This window comes from Dermacentor variabilis, chromosome 9, assembly GCF_050947875.1.
Source record: "Dermacentor variabilis isolate Ectoservices chromosome 9, ASM5094787v1, whole genome shotgun sequence".
NCBI classification, from domain to species: Eukaryota; Metazoa; Arthropoda; class Arachnida; order Ixodida; family Ixodidae; genus Dermacentor; species Dermacentor variabilis.
This window is the reverse complement of record NC_134576.1, coordinates 49,900,957-49,916,552: the sequence shown is the minus strand read 5'-3', so window position 1 is coordinate 49,916,552 and position 15,596 is coordinate 49,900,957. Positions and strand designations below refer to the sequence as shown.

The following is a 15,596-nucleotide window of genomic DNA, read 5'->3' as shown; positions in this document are numbered from 1 at the left end:
GCCAGGGATCAAGATTTTAGAAGAAGCGGGAATCCAACCCAGACATGAACCGGCGACCAAAGTTAGCTTGACTCGGGAAACCAGAAGTGGCATCATGGTTGACCCCGTCCCGCGAAACATCCACCCAGTGCATAACGAGGGTAGAAGATTCGCAAGAGCCAAGTCCATGCTTAAGATCAATCAGCAGAAACTAGATGCCCTCTTTGTCGATGCTGCCAGATATGACAGTGGGGATAAGTCCACTGTTTGGGTGGTAGACGCGGGAGGCAACCTGGTCAATGCAGCCTCTGTTTGTATGAAGTTTGCCCATGTGGCGGAGGAAGCAGTGATCGCTCTGGCATTTTACAGCTCAAAAGTTCCCGCTATCGTCTTCTCGGACTCGTGCGTGGCGGTTAGATCCTTCTCGTCCGCTCTCGTATCTGAACAGGCAAACAGTATTTTGATTAAAGCACTTCAAAGGACTAGGGAGAGCAGCGAAGGAGGATACTATATCTCGTGGTTCCCAACCCATCTAGATAGCTCAATTAACCCGCTTGGATGTAATGCCAACGAGCAGGCCCACCGGAGAGTGCGTGATTTCACGTACCGCGCTGTCACGAGTAGCCGGGCTCGGAACGAGGTCAACACCCACAAAGATCCATTATGTACTTTCGATGAAATTGTTTCCCATCATCGACTAGCAAGGAGGACATATCCACCCCCTCTCCCTAAATTGAACAAACCTCAGGCTAGCGCACTCAGACTTGTGCAAACCTGTTCGTATCCCACTCATTGGTCTCTTAACAGGATAGATCCTGACCCCTCACAGTCGTGCCCCAAATGTGGTCATGACTCTTGCTCTTTTGACCACATGCTCTGGCTGTGTTCAGCCCTTAACGCCTCTCCACCCATCACGAAAGAACAACGGCAGGAATCTCTCAAGAGCAGCAATCTCCACATTCAACTCCAGGCTGTCCAGAGGGCCCACGACATTGCGGCTGGACTTGATCTCCCGGTCACATCGTGGGCGGAGCCACCGACTTGATCTTCTGGAACCTTCGGCTTTGGCTCCTTAAGATCTCAGTCCCTCAGGACTCAAATAAAGTTCTTGTCATGTCATGTCGTAAACACCGGTGCATCTGGCATAATAGTGACACAAATTGAAGGTACAGTCGAACCCACTTACAACAATATTCAAGTGCCAAGAAAATTCCATTGTTATAACCGATAATTGTTATAACAGGGTTGCATAAAAAATCTAAATGGGGGATGGCAGAACTGTTGTGAGAAAACTATAATGGTGGAGAGGCCATGCTTCTCCCACCACTTTCCTCCATCCGGCTGCTGATTAACTGCTTCCTGCACACTCCGATCGCATGTAACAAGCCCCGGCTGTCAGTATGCAAGAATGGCACCACTATTCAAAGCGGGGTCACAAGCAGCGGGGTCATGGTGGCAAGTGACACGAGCTCCGTCGATGCATCGTTTTGGTGGCCCCAAAAAGGGGCTTTTTAAAAGATTCAAGAACGTTGCCGCAGCAGCCTCTCAGCATGAGAAATCCAGAAGAAATGCTGGGACGAGATCACCACAAGTATTTCGCCACACAGTGCAGTCCCCTTATAATGATACCACATATAACGATATATCGGTTATAACGATGAGTTGACTTCAAAGTATCAATTTATGCATTAGGGCTAGGAGAAAAAATACATATATAACAATATGTTATTCACCACATATCGGATATAACGATCGAAATTCTGCCTTCTGGGCAAAGTTCTCCATGCAGAATAATCGTGAAATTTGCTTTGCTAAGTTCTCTTTAACCGAGACAGTGCGAAAAGTTTGCCTATGTGAGTTCGTGTCTGCTGCCATTACCGCGCAGCGCGTCCCGCCAGTGCGCTGATTCAGAGTATCGCGAGTTGGCGCGGCGTGCCACAAGATGGTGCCAGCTGCTTCGCGTCCATGTCACTGGCGAGCACCCACAGAGAGAGAAAAAACAAGAAGCGAATCGCACCTGCACTCCCTTTCTACAATCTCCCTCTCTTCCTCGGGGAGCATGGAAATGCACCGCGGAAGCAGCGGTCGGTGCACCGACAAAGCGCAAAGCTGTGTCGCTCGGGATGAAGCTGCAAATTTCGAAAGACTGGCACAGCCTATGATATTGACGATTCTGAAAACCGCAAAAGCCATCAAGATCATGAAGGCTAGAACCAGTGACCATGCCAATGAACGGAAACGGCGGACTTTGTGCGCTAGGGTGAAACCCCCATGCGTGAAAACAACATGGTGACATGCGTGAAAACAACAACACTGACATTGCCTAACTCTGGGAGCACGTCGCTACTGACGAAAAAATAGGCGGTGCTTAGTTTCTGAATGCAGATAGCATTGCCTTGTTCTGCGAAGAATCTCTAATGAGGCGATCGTTGTTGGCGATCGAGGCGATCGTTGCGCCGTAGTGGGATATTGTGGCTTGAAAAATACTATTTTCACGACTGCTGCAAAACTTCTCGTCGCCTTGGCTGCTACTACAAATTTTTTAGAGCACTCTTGCGCGTTTTTCAGGGATGATATTTCGGAATGGGGTAGAGAAAGAGCAATAGAAACTGAAAATGTGATTTTTGAAAAACAGATTTTTCGGCCATTTTTTGCGATGCGAAAGCCGCATCCCCCCTTAATATGCCAGTCACTAACTTTGAAGTCAACTACTGAATACGTCTTCTCTCTACTGTTCCAGATTTTTGCAGCATAAATGGAGCACAGTGCCTTAGCGAATAACCAGTTGCATTTCCAACAGCTTATCGCACACTGTCAGACAGATGGGGTAATGGTTTCGTACTTGTGCGCTTCCACTGAGGCAACAAGTGGCGCACCACCAACAGCACCATCTCGTTCTTCTGGAGCAAACTGTACCTTGAAAAGGGTCCATAACATGTGAAAGGTTCGACATTACAGATCATAAGAAACATGAGTTGGAAGAAAATGTTTTCCACCTAGTGGTTCTGAAGGTCACTTCCATCGTCCAAACTAAAATCTGATGAACTCCGTTCATCCTCAGACTCAGACTAACTGCTGCAAGATGCATCTAACCAATCACTTGAGGATGCAACAGAACCACAAGAACATTGTTCGTGTGAATGTCCGGTGGCCAAAGTGTCTGCGATCTTCACGGTCAAACTATATGAACCATACTCTCTGTGCTTCCGTTAAAACTCAACACCGCTCAGAAAAAAAAGAAACTACACAGGGAATGCAACTTTAGTTCCTAGACAATAGCAAGTCCATAAATGGATTCGGTAGTTTTCAATTTTCGCGCAGCACGTATTTGACATACACAGTTGAAGCCACTTAGAACAGTCTTCAAATTGCAAAAAAAAATTGCATTGACGTACAGTTAAACCTGGATGTAACGAATCTCTATGTAACGTAATCCTGACCTTAATGAAATTTTTTCATTCCCCAATGCCATCTGCATAGATACCCATGTATTTCAGACCTCCACATAATGAAGGTATTGTGGCAATTGACGGCCTTGGTGCAATGAATTTTTGGTGTTATTTATTATCGTGAGCAGTACCTATACTGAAAATTTGGGTAAATAATGCGTAACTTTTGCAATTGATAAATAAGGCAAGCAGCCGATCATGGGAGGAATGCATGCAACCACAGCAAACCGGAGCACTCAATCCAGTGCAGTGATGACTATGATAAAAGTCGCTAGCTCTCCTAGCACTGCTCTGACAAGCAGATCAGCCTCTGCATTTCATGCTTATGCATCATGACACCAGGTGTCACAACCATGCTTGCTTGCCTTTCTTTTCTTTTTTCGTTCTCATTTTTTCTTTACTTTAAGGCTTATGCATGTTGGAGTGGCTTGGTGGCAAGTGTGCAAATGTGAGAGTGGACATGATACGAGTGTTAACTTCAACGGTGTACCGCCCATTTCTCACGGTGTTTGTTCACTTCGAAAATGAGTTCGGCAAGGAAGCAGAAAGTTTTGTCTTTCGAGCACAAGCTTCCACTTGTGAATGCAGTTGCCGAAGGTGAGAAGAAGAAGGATGTCACTGCCCGGTTCAATATCCCAGCCAGCACCCCGTCAACCATCTTGAATGCAAAAGAAAGCATCCGCAGCGCAGTGGAGTTGGGCACAAGTTCAAAGAAAAAAAAGAATGAAGTCGACTTTTAGTCGATGTGGGCAAAGCTGTGTTCATGTGGTGTTTTGGCACACAGGTACAAAACGTACACATAAGTAGCGTGATTTTGCAGCAGGAAGCGAAGTATTTTGTGTGCATTCTGGGCCACGAGGACTTCAAAGCTAGTAACAGCTGGTTGCAAGAATTTAAGTGCCGAAATGGAGTCGTTGGGAAAATTATTAGCAGTGAGCCTGCCTCCATAGACAGCGATGCTTCTGCATCGTGGGTGGCCGAGAAGTGACCTGGCATTTTGAGCCGCTACGGGGCGGCTGACGTCTACAGCGCTGATGAGATGGCTCTGTTTTATCAGATGTTGCCAAATCGCAAGTTGGCACTTCAGGGAGAAGACTGCAGTGGTGGCAAGCAAAGCAAACTCTGCGTGATGGTTTTGCTTTGCACGAACAGCGATGGCAGTGACAAACGAATTCCGTTAGCTATTGGGAAAAGTGCCCAGCCCAGATTCTTCAAGAGAATGAAGCGAATGCCAGTTAAATATGTGGCCAATTATAAAGCATGGATGCTGTGGGCGATCTTTTCCAACTGGTTCAAAGAGTTAAATGAAGTATGGATAACCAGTATACCACTGAGTTACAGAATGGGTGCCAAGAGAAGGGAAGCGCAGTCGAGGACGGCAGAAAACTAGGTGAAGTGATGAATTGAGGAAATTTGCAGGTGCAAGTTGGAATCAGTTGGCGCAGGACAGGGGTAATTGGAGATTGCAGGGCAGGTCCTGCAGTGGACATAAAAATATGCTGATGATGACAATGATAATTGTTGGCTATAACAAATAAATCTGGCTACTCGGTGTCCACAAAAAAAAGAAATGTGAAATCCAGGAAACTAAAAAAAAAAACAAAAAAAAAAAAACAAGCTGCATAGCTATGCCCGCCTTCGTGCTGTGCACCACACGCTTTGTTGCCCCTCTCCAGTCTCCCTGCCACCCCTCTGATATTAGAGAGTTTTAGAATAGGGACCCCAAACGTTTTGGGGCCTCAAAGAAATAGCGTCGAACCCACCGCGCATGCGCGAGACGCAAAATGCGTTTGGGTTTTGCGTTGGGAACGCTATTTCACCAATTTAGTGGGAGCCCAAATAGCGGCCCTAAACGCTTTGCGTCAGCAAACATGGCGGCACCCATCGAAGCGACGGCTCCAACCTAGCACCAAACTGGGTTCGATTCGTGGTAACGCGTGAAGTTCGCAAGCTAGGAGAAGTGACTGCGGTTATCGCTTCCTCTCAACTAGCATGTGTTATGAAGACTGATTCATTAGACGCCGCTGATTCCGAATTCGATTGTGCATTTTATGGCTCGTAGGCCCAACACGGCTAAGCTTGGCTGGTGAAGGCATGTAAAGTTGGTTCACTCAAAACTAAGCGCAACTAATTGGTTGCTACTTACAGAATAACCTCTCAATTGTAATTAAACGCGAATACACGCAAGTCAGAATTACTATTCCTATCATAAAATGGTATATTTTATTTAATTATTTCCAATAGCTTTTCTTTGACACCGTAGTGACGTTGTCAACGCAAGACGCTATCCCCAAATGCAAAGCCCTATTCTAAAGCTCTTCACTCCTGCGTGCCCCAACGCTAACACCCGCAAAGCTCTTTGGGGCCCCAAACTATTGGGGCCCTTATTCTAAAACTCTCTATTGTCAAGAGGGTGGAAGGGAGCCAGGAGAGGTGCATATGAGGCCAGCAACGAATGCGACAAAGGCGTTTCATGCAGGGTGTGCAGCATAAAGGTGGGCGTAACAGAGCGGCTCCCCACTTCCGAGGGTTTTGCTTTCTTTTTATTTTTGCCAGGCACACCAAGTAGCCAGATTTAATTGTTATAACTGATAATGCAGGATGGGAGCATCATAGTAAGCAGTTTATTTTACTATAGATCACATACAAAAGTTGAATATGCATTGGCAGCTCATTGTTATACAGTTGAAACCACTTATAACGTTCCCAGATATAACAATCTATCGGTTATAATGACCATATTTCAGTACATTTACGATTTTCTGACCTTCCCTAAGGAAACGCGTTCCAGGTCACCGTGTCATGACAACATTGAAATCTCCGCTGAAGCGCTTAGTGGGAAATCTAGTGTGCTCGTGCACAACGCTCATACCGACAGCGCCAAGACTGCTTCCTCAGAACTCCACTTAGAATCCGAGCGGAGCGCATTCACTTGGTTTCCCGGTCATTTTGCAGCCAAGCTGATTGCCCTTGCTCGCGTCTTGGCAAGAGGTGTTTATGAAATGCGAAATCTACGCAGTTCCCTGCAGTGTCTCAGCATGCGAAATCTGAGCGGAGCGGAATGCAAGCAGCACTGAACTAAATGTGTCTGTTATCAGTGAGATTGCAGCCGGCCGTGAATGGCGGATGATAAGAGTGGCGTAGAATCAAGAGGAATTCACTACAAACTCGCAGTCCTGTCACTTTTTGGTGACATCGCAGTGGTGCACAAAGTATGAAAAACTGTGGTTAGCGACATATTTCCTGACATTCTTGCAGACAAAATTTCAATATATCTGGAGTGTGGCACAAAAGAATTTCGAGATAAGAGGTGAAAAATACATGGAGTTGACACTGAGCCAGGAAAAAATTTCGACTTGACCATTGTTTTGACACACCAGTTTGAGTTAATGAGGGTTTACTGTACATCAGTGAGTGAGAGTAGACGTCAGTATGAGCCTCAGTGGGTGCCGGTAAGTATGAATGGAAGTGAGTGAGTGTTGGTGCGTATGAGTATGAGCATTAGTGAGTGCCAACAAGTGTGAATGTATTTGAGTATGCACACAAAAATACTGGTGAGCGGGTGTGAGTGAGTATCCGCTTACTCTGCTGAACTATGCTGGTGACTTAGCCGTACCGGCAGTTAAGCTCACACCAGTGTCACCTGCGGCAAGGAGCTATCAGCTGCATCCGCAGCCTCACAGACGGTGCTACAGAGCCATCCTGTGGAAGGGAGGCAGAGCAGCATCATAGAGACACAGCACAGAGAAGGGAGCAGATGCAGTCGCTATGCATTGTGCCATCACAGTTGAACAACCAATCAGAAGGGTGATGAAGGTAAAAAAAAAGGCACTTCTAGAGCAGGTTAGTGGCAGAAGTTCGCAAAGGACAGAGCAAACATGGTCCATACAGATTTAGTACGCATCTCAAGACCAGCAGAAAAAAACACAGATTGAAGATGAAAGACAGGCTTTCTTTTCTTACCTGTCCCCTGTTCTTTTACACTGGTCATAGATGCATACTGAATCCACCCCACGATTAGCCCAATACCTTATGTTCACACAGCTATAACAACTCACAGAAACGTGTATGGCTTTCTGATGGGCTAGTGGTTTTGCACCATGGTGAACGTCTTGAGGTGACCCGCAAGCGTTATTTCCTTGTCTAACTGGTCCTTCGTTTTTTGTTTTTTTAAAGCTACGGCACTCATCACAATCGCAGAAATGGGCGGGAGTGACGCTAACGCAGCTGTGTGCTGTCATAGAGAGCTCACCGGTCTCTGCCCTGTGTGTCTTCATGTGCAGTGCCCGGTGGTCCTGGCGGGCAAACCGCTTGGGGCACAGCGAGCACTTGAACGGCTTCTCCCCCGTGTGGGTGCGCAAGTGCTTGACCATGGTGGAGCTGAGCGCAAATGCCATGGGGCACATGCTGCACTTGAAGGGCTTCTCTCCCGTGTGCGTGCGCAGGTGGTCCATCAGGTTGCTCTTCCAGCCGAACTTGCGCTGGCAGAAATGGCACTCGTACATGGGCCGACCATCGCCGGGCACCCGGTACCAGCCGACCGGAGGCTTGCCCCCGGCCCGGTCATTGGGAAGCTCGTCCGAACGCAGTGGCTCCGCTGGCAGGGGCTGCTGCGTCTATTTATTTATTCATTTGTGAGTACCTCACAGGCGTACAGGAAGGCATTGGCTGAAGAGGAAACTACGGTCGCAATAACATAAAACAGGCGTTATTCAATAAAGCAACGAAGGCATCAGCATAACAAAAGCACTATTCATACAATGAAATAGCATTCAACATCAGAACAGTCAATACAAGAATACAATTAAAATGAATCTGAAAAACAGGAAAAGGTGCACATGGTTTTCCTGTCTGCTCTTTTTCCTGTTTTTAATTTTCGTAACTAATACTAATACTGTTTTCATAACAAATACTAATAAATATTACATGAAGACCACTGCGTTACCGGGTAGGCTTGCAAACGCGACAGTAGCCAAATCAACTGGTGAGGATGGGACTGACAAACCATACCTACAAATGCATCATGAGGTTATAGCAGCGCAAACTAAAACCCATGTGTCTCTTTGTGCACAGGTTTTAGTTTGTGCTGCTATAACCTTGTGATGCAAAACCAACTGGCCCAATCTCACCTTACTAGAAATGCAGTCGTGTCTTTGGGTTAAAAAGACACTAAAGAGATACAGTCGAACCCTTTTATAACAATATTCAAATATCAAGAAAATTCCATTTAAAGAGACCCTGAAATGACTTTGGTGATTTTGTACAAACGTTCCGAGTCGTAAGAGCAGGTCCTTCTGATCATTAATTGACGCATCTAAGTGCTCCGCATAAAGCTTGAAATGTATAAAACGTGCATGTACGCATAAAATGTACATCGCTGCCGATCGCAGCACGCTGCTCGGCTGAATTTTCAGCCGCCCCTATCCTTTTGACGTAAATTGCCCTCATGATGTCAGTAGGGCGAGCTATCCGACTGGCTGTCCAGGGCACGTCCTCGATAATTTTTCCAACTTTATGATGAATAAATGTTGTTCGTAATAGTTGGAATGTTATTTAATTTGTTTCTATAAAGAAAAAGTAACAGAAAGAAAATGCACAAGAACAATTTCTCAGTACACTTAAGCACTTACAGCACACAGCAAGTGTCATCTGCTTGTATTACAACGTGCACCGTCTTGACAAGAGCTCCACGGTCGCCACAATTTATGTGAAATGTCTCGTATTAAGACAGCTACGGATCATTACAAGTTACGGTCCTCCATAGCCATGCATTTTCTCCTCAGCTCGTTTGCCGAGTAATTGGGGCTAAGCTCCGCCTTCACTTGCGCTGCGTCATGATGGCACATCGCATCACCTACTTCCGGTTCCCTAGGAATGAGCGAGCAAAGCCTCTCCAACCTTTTTGCCAGCTGCTTGGCAGCTGACCCGAAGCGACAGCTATCGAAGCAGCATGCGTTGCGAGCATTCTGTTGCAGCGCCGAATGTGACTGGTATTCCGGTAACCACAGGCGAGCTGCGCGTTCCAACGGAACAGTGGAGGCACAAACTCAAGCTGATAAAGGAACTTTAGCGTAGACGTACGTGAGCGGCCTGATCGGTCTCTACGGTCCAGCTACCCGTTGGCACAGAGCTTAACCAGCCAAACAAAGAGCTAATATTGCTCTAACCAAGTGTAAAACATTTTAAATATTTACAAAAACAGCATGGTAAAAATTATGCTCCTGTGAAAAATTTACACCAGCAGCAAAGAAAAATACACTTCATTACTGCTACTGTGTGTTTGGTTGAGCTCTGTCACACCAGGTGGCTGCACCATGCAGATCATTCACATTTGTGCTGCTGCTCATCCCATGAAACGGCACGGTCAAGCGGCCAGGCCCTGTCCCCTAGCTTGCGTTTACCCGAATACCGGACTCGCGAGTTGTGGTAGTAATCCTTCGGTGCAAAGTGGCGGCTACAAACGTGCAAATCCTGGTGCCGATCAGGTACCAATAGTCTGATGCACTGCAGCCACTTCACTCATCTGCTGCCTTGTAGAGGGACACAATGTCGCAGCTTGACATATTGCCAGTCGCTACGTTTGCAGCCCACAACGCACAAGGATGATTCGTGGTGCTCATGAAAGACATAAGCGAATGATTAACTTTAGCTGTATCCTATGCATCTACAAAATTTTTCTGAACAGTTTCAGGGGCCCTTTAAATGATAATTGTTATGACCAGGTTGCATGAAAAAAGCAGAAGGGACAAACAGTGAAACATTTTATTTAGACAGAGAGAAGCACAGTCAAGCCCACTTATACCACTACGGGTTTTAACAATACTCAAATGTAACAACAAGCAGCTACCCCACCCCTAAATTTTGTGTGTTTTATGGTAAAATAAACTGCTTACTACAGTCGAACTCACTTATAAGGATACGAGTTTTAACAATATATCAGTTATAACAACGAGAAGCTGCTGTACCATCAACGTTTGCATGTTTTCTATGGTGAAATAACCTGCTTACTACAATGTCCCATGCCGCATTATCGGCTATAACGATGAAGCCTGGCTACTGGGCATTCGTGCCGAAAGGTAATGAAATGCGAAATGGTTGAAAAAAAAAAGAGAGACATTGGAGCTGCTGCACAATGGCCCGCCGCCCTAACAGCCACCACGCGCTCACTTTCCAGCCTTCTCCACATCGGCAGCCTCGTTCGCCTCTCTCCCGTTGCCCTTCCACCCCTCTCAAACATGGCATGGGCTGCATCCATAGTTCCTCGCCGCAGCACCCTCCAAAACACAAATGGATCGCGCCAACTGCGCTGCTTCCAGATTGCTTACCAGATGGGCAAATTAAACAATAAAGTCAAGGAGAATACACTAAGCCATGAAGACCTTGAAAGAAGAATAAGCAAGATTGAGTTTGGCTCGTGCAAGCGGGTCGATGACGACAGCAGCAACCCACGCATCAAGGTGTGCAGGCGCATACCTGTAAACAACACGGGTGACGTCAGGGACGTCGACAACTGCGACGGTGGTGGCATGAACATCAGAAATGGCTAACACCACACGCAGCGTGCCCGAACACCTCGAGATCTGGCAGTGGAATTGTCGATCTGTCAACAAGAAGGCAAGTTCATTCCAGCTCTTCATCCAACATCACCTACACCCCTGCCCCACTTCATCTGCCTTCAAGAGGTCGGGAACCAGCTGATCAAGCTACGGCATTACTGCGTAATTAAACGCACGGGATCATCAAAGGTTGCGGTTTTAGTTCACAAAATGGTGATGGCCGTGGGACAACATTATCAACATCACGACATTAATCACGTGCTAGTGGAACTCCTCCCGCAGAAGAGCGGTAGACATAGCACTTTCATCCTGAATTTGTACAGTCCGCCGAGGGCTCAGAAGGACGACTTTCACAACATCATTTACGACAGCGTGAGAGCCACTGGCTGCAACCAGCTGGTAGTGGTGGGAGACACGAACACTAGACACACAACTTGGGGCTACCAACAAGACACTCAAAAGGGGAGGTCGCTCCTCGATGCGGTTGACCAAATGGGCCTCAAATTTATAACCAACCTCCTCCAACCAACCCGAGTAGGCAACAGTGTAAGTTGAGACCCGTTCCCGGACCTGTCATTTGTCAAAAACATAAGGGAATACTCATGGACACACCTGGGCAAAACACTGGGCAGCGATCACTAAATCCTCAGCATCTCGGTATCCACCCCGAAACTCAAGAGAACAATTGGCGAGATTAGGCTCACGGACTGGGAGGCATTCAGGCAGTACCTTCTGCCCGGAAACGGTACAAAGGAAACAGCGGAATGAATGCAGCACCTCCGGGACGCCCACATCCAAACCCCCAAAACAATCCAGAGCACTGTCGAGATGCCTGAAGTCGACCGCCAGCTCTTACACCTGTGGGAGGCCCGTGAGGGCCTCCTCAAACGGTGGAAGCGACAGCGGTTAAACCGGAAACTACGTCTACGAATCGACCATATAACAGATGAAGCCAGAAATTACGTGAATGACCTGATGCAGCAAAAGTGGGTACAGTTTTACACCTTGTTCAAGGGTACCCTGAGTACGGCGCAGACGTGGGCCACCTAAGTTGCCTGATCAAGACCGACAAGGTGAAACCGACAAATAGTCGGACGCTTCTAGAAATCGCTCACAAGTTCCCCGGAAATGACCAGGATCTGATCGACACCCTAAAAACCAGATATCTGGGTAGCGACCCCATATGAGCCTGCCTCCTAAAATACGAAGGAGAACCATGACCAGAACTGGCACTCCGATCACGGAGGAAGTGGTGTATGCCTCAGCACGAGCCTCACAGCGCAGCACTGCTTCCGGGATTGACAAAATCACCAATGCCATGATTAGAAACCTGAGCCCAATGCACATCTTGGACTTGACCGAATACCTAAATGAGGAACTCTGGAGCAAGCGCCATGTACCGAACGAGTGGAAACACACGGAAATCGTGACCATTCCCAAACCTGGCAAAAAGCCCGCAATCGACGCCCTGTGTCCCATCTTGCTGACTTTGTGCCTCGGCAAGCTGTACAAGAGGGTCATTGAAACCAGCCTCCAACATTACAGAGGATGGTGACCTCTTCCCGCATGCCATGCTTGGCTTTATGCCAGGACTTTCTGCACAAGATGCTTTCTTAATCCTAAGAGAAGTTCTCAAGGGCATCTCGAAGGGACGAGAACACCTCCTGCTTGCACTCGACCTGAAAGGGGCCTTCGATAACATCTCTCAAGAGGCCATTCTCAAGGGACTGAGCGACATCAGCTGCGGGGAGCGCATCTTTAATTACGTCAAATCATTCCAGACGGCAACCATCGGAATAGGCCACACTCGATCGGATACGATCAACGTGCCGAACAAAGGAACGCCAAAAGGGGCGATAGTCTCCCCGATTCTCTTCAACGTCGCGATGCTAGCACTGACCAAAGAGCTGCAGACGGTCCTGGACCTAGGTTACACCCTGTACGCAGACGACCTCATGCTCTGGGCCAGCAAGGGCTCCCTCGCGTGAAAAGAGGCGACCCTTCAGGAGGCCGCGATGGCCGTGGAGAGATTTTCGCCAGCAAGCAGGATGCGTTGTGCTCCCAAGAAGTCCGAGGTGATCCGGGTGCATGGAGGAGGAATCTACAAGTCCCTTGGCCCTATCGACCTCTATCTAGAGGGCCAGAAGATCATGGAAAGCAATAAGGCTAGGATTCTGGGTTTTTGGATCCAGAGCAACCTGAAAGCCTCCCACACCATCCAAACCCTAAGGTCTGCCACCAACTAGATCTCACGGATTATCAAACAAATAACAAGAAGCCATAAGGGCATGCGAAAAGAGAACACGCTTCGCCTCGTCCAGGCTCTTGTGATCAGCAGAGTAACATATAGCATGCCATATCACTACCACTCGCTAAACAAACGTGACAAAGAACAAGTCGATGCCATCATCAGAGGCGCATACAAAATGGCCCTGGGTCTTCCTGTAACCACCTCAAACGAGAAGTTAGCGGCCCTCGGGATCCACAACATATTCGCTGAGCTGTCGGACACGGTTATGGCTTCGCAAAAAGCCAGGCTACAGAACACAGTGATGGGCAGAGCCATCCTCCATCGGACCATAATGGCAATGAAGCTCTGTGCCCTCGATTGGCAACGATTACTCCTGCCTGAGGTCAGAGGCAAGATCAAGGCGAACCCCGTATTGAAGCACATGAGTCATGAACTCCATGAAGGATGATGCAAGGCTCGTATCAACAGACAGTGCCGAAAATTCAAGGGTGAACCGCACGTAACTTACGTGGACATGGCAGTGTACCCTGTAGGGAGCCTCTTCGCAGTAGCCGCCGTTAACGGGAGAGACAACTCCTTGACCCTCGCGGCCTCCGTCAGGGCAGACACCCCAGCTGCGGCTAAGACCATAGCCGCAGCACTAATAATAAAGCAACAAGACAGGGTAGGCAGGGAAGTTCATGTCATTACCAACTCACAACAGGCCTGCCATAACTTTAACAACGGACGAACACCGCTGCTGGCCGCTCAGATTCTAGGCCCGGGGCTGCAAGAATCCCATCAAATCACGTGGACGCCAGGCCACGCGGGACTGGAGGGGAACGAAAGGGCGAACACCTTAGCTCAAGCGCTAATCAACCGAGCGGGGCAAAACCAATTGTCTCATCAATCCCTACCCTTTACCTTCGTGCCCCTGCCACCTAATTACTGCAACCGACTTGAGATCCAGCGACTCAACCGCAGGATTTGTCCTCCCCCTCACAGAAAGCTCAGCACTGAAGAGGCAGTAGCTCTCAGACTTATTCAGACCAACACATTCCCAAACCTACACAGATACAGCAAAATGTACCCACATACATATCGCAGCATCTGCCCCTGGTGCGGCGACACACACCCTACACTCTTTCACATCTCGTGGGGGTGCGGGAGCAAACCTCAACACTTAAAGACGCTTAGCACGTCATTTGAGCGGTGGGAGGCACAGCTGACTGGCGATACCCTGGCTGGACAAGAAGCTCTCGTCCAGCAAGTACGTTGAGCAGCCATGGCAAGTGGAGTCCTGGAATGAGGACACCACCCACTCCACCTCAAGAGCAACAACCTCGACGGTTCAAATAAATGTTTTCTCTCTCTCCCCCTGGGCCCTCATTCTGCACAGCTCTGCAAACGGAGCAAGTCACTCGTGCTTGTCTTTGATGGTTGCGTCAAAGTCGTTCCCGGCCACGTGGTCTCTTAGCCTCATTTTACTGATCACCGAAATGGAAGGTAGCTGATCCGCCTGCTGATCAACAGCGATGTACAATTTTGCTGGTGAAAAGAAAGCGCACTGCTATAGATTTGGAAACTAAGTGCTTCTAACCGATGAGGCGATTGTCATGAACGTGCTTGCATCAGATAACGACGGAAACAATGGCAGCGATGATGCAGTAGGGCAGGCCGCCTGAACGCTGTCCTCACAGGAGGCCCAGCAGATGATTCAGTCCCTCCAGGGCTTTGTTTTCGCGAGGACCCTTCCATTGAACTATGTGAAGCCCCTAGATGCCTTGGAGAAGGATGCTAACTAGCTTCGCGTAAAGCAAGTAAGGCTGACGGGCATGGGGTTTTCTCGTGCAAGCAAGCGAGAAGTACGTGGGCGGTAAGATGATTGTGGCGATCTTACCCCAGCGTTTCTTCTGGGTTTCTCAAGCTGAGAGGCTGCTGCAGCAACCTTCTCGCATATTTTAGAAGGCCCCTTTTAGGGCAACCAAAGCGATGCCTTGGTAGAGCTCGCATATCATTGGTTGCCCGTGAACCCTACTTGCAGTTGTTATAGCAGTGATATTCTTAACGCCGAAAGCTGTGACTTGTTACAAGCGACCAGAGTGCGCAATAAACAGAGTTAACCAGTTAAACGAGTGAACACACTCAGCAGCAGGATGAAGGAACGCGGTGGAGAGGAGCACTGGCCTCCCTACTATTAGTTTTCTCACAACAGCTCTGACATTTTTCTATTTTGATTTCTTACATGCAACTCAGTTATAAAAATTATCCCATAACCATAGAATTTTCGTGGCATTTGAATATTGTTATAAGTGATTTCAACTATACAATGTTCGCGTAACACATTATTCCCCATAACAAGTAAATCTGGCTACTGGGTGT

The 15,596-nt window shown here is 47.9% G+C and overlaps 1 protein-coding gene across 1 annotated transcript in view; it reads right to left on the bottom strand.

Moving 5' to 3' along the window:
- LOC142558348 (uncharacterized) overlaps nt 1–15,596 on the bottom strand; it is an 89,042-nt gene that overhangs the window by 14,816 nt on the left and 58,630 nt on the right. Inside the window, exon 7 of the mRNA XM_075670492.1 lies at nt 7,681–8,044. Coding sequence (XP_075526607.1) covers nt 7,681–8,044 — 364 coding nt within the window. The remainder of the gene's footprint in view (nt 1–7,680; nt 8,045–15,596) is intronic.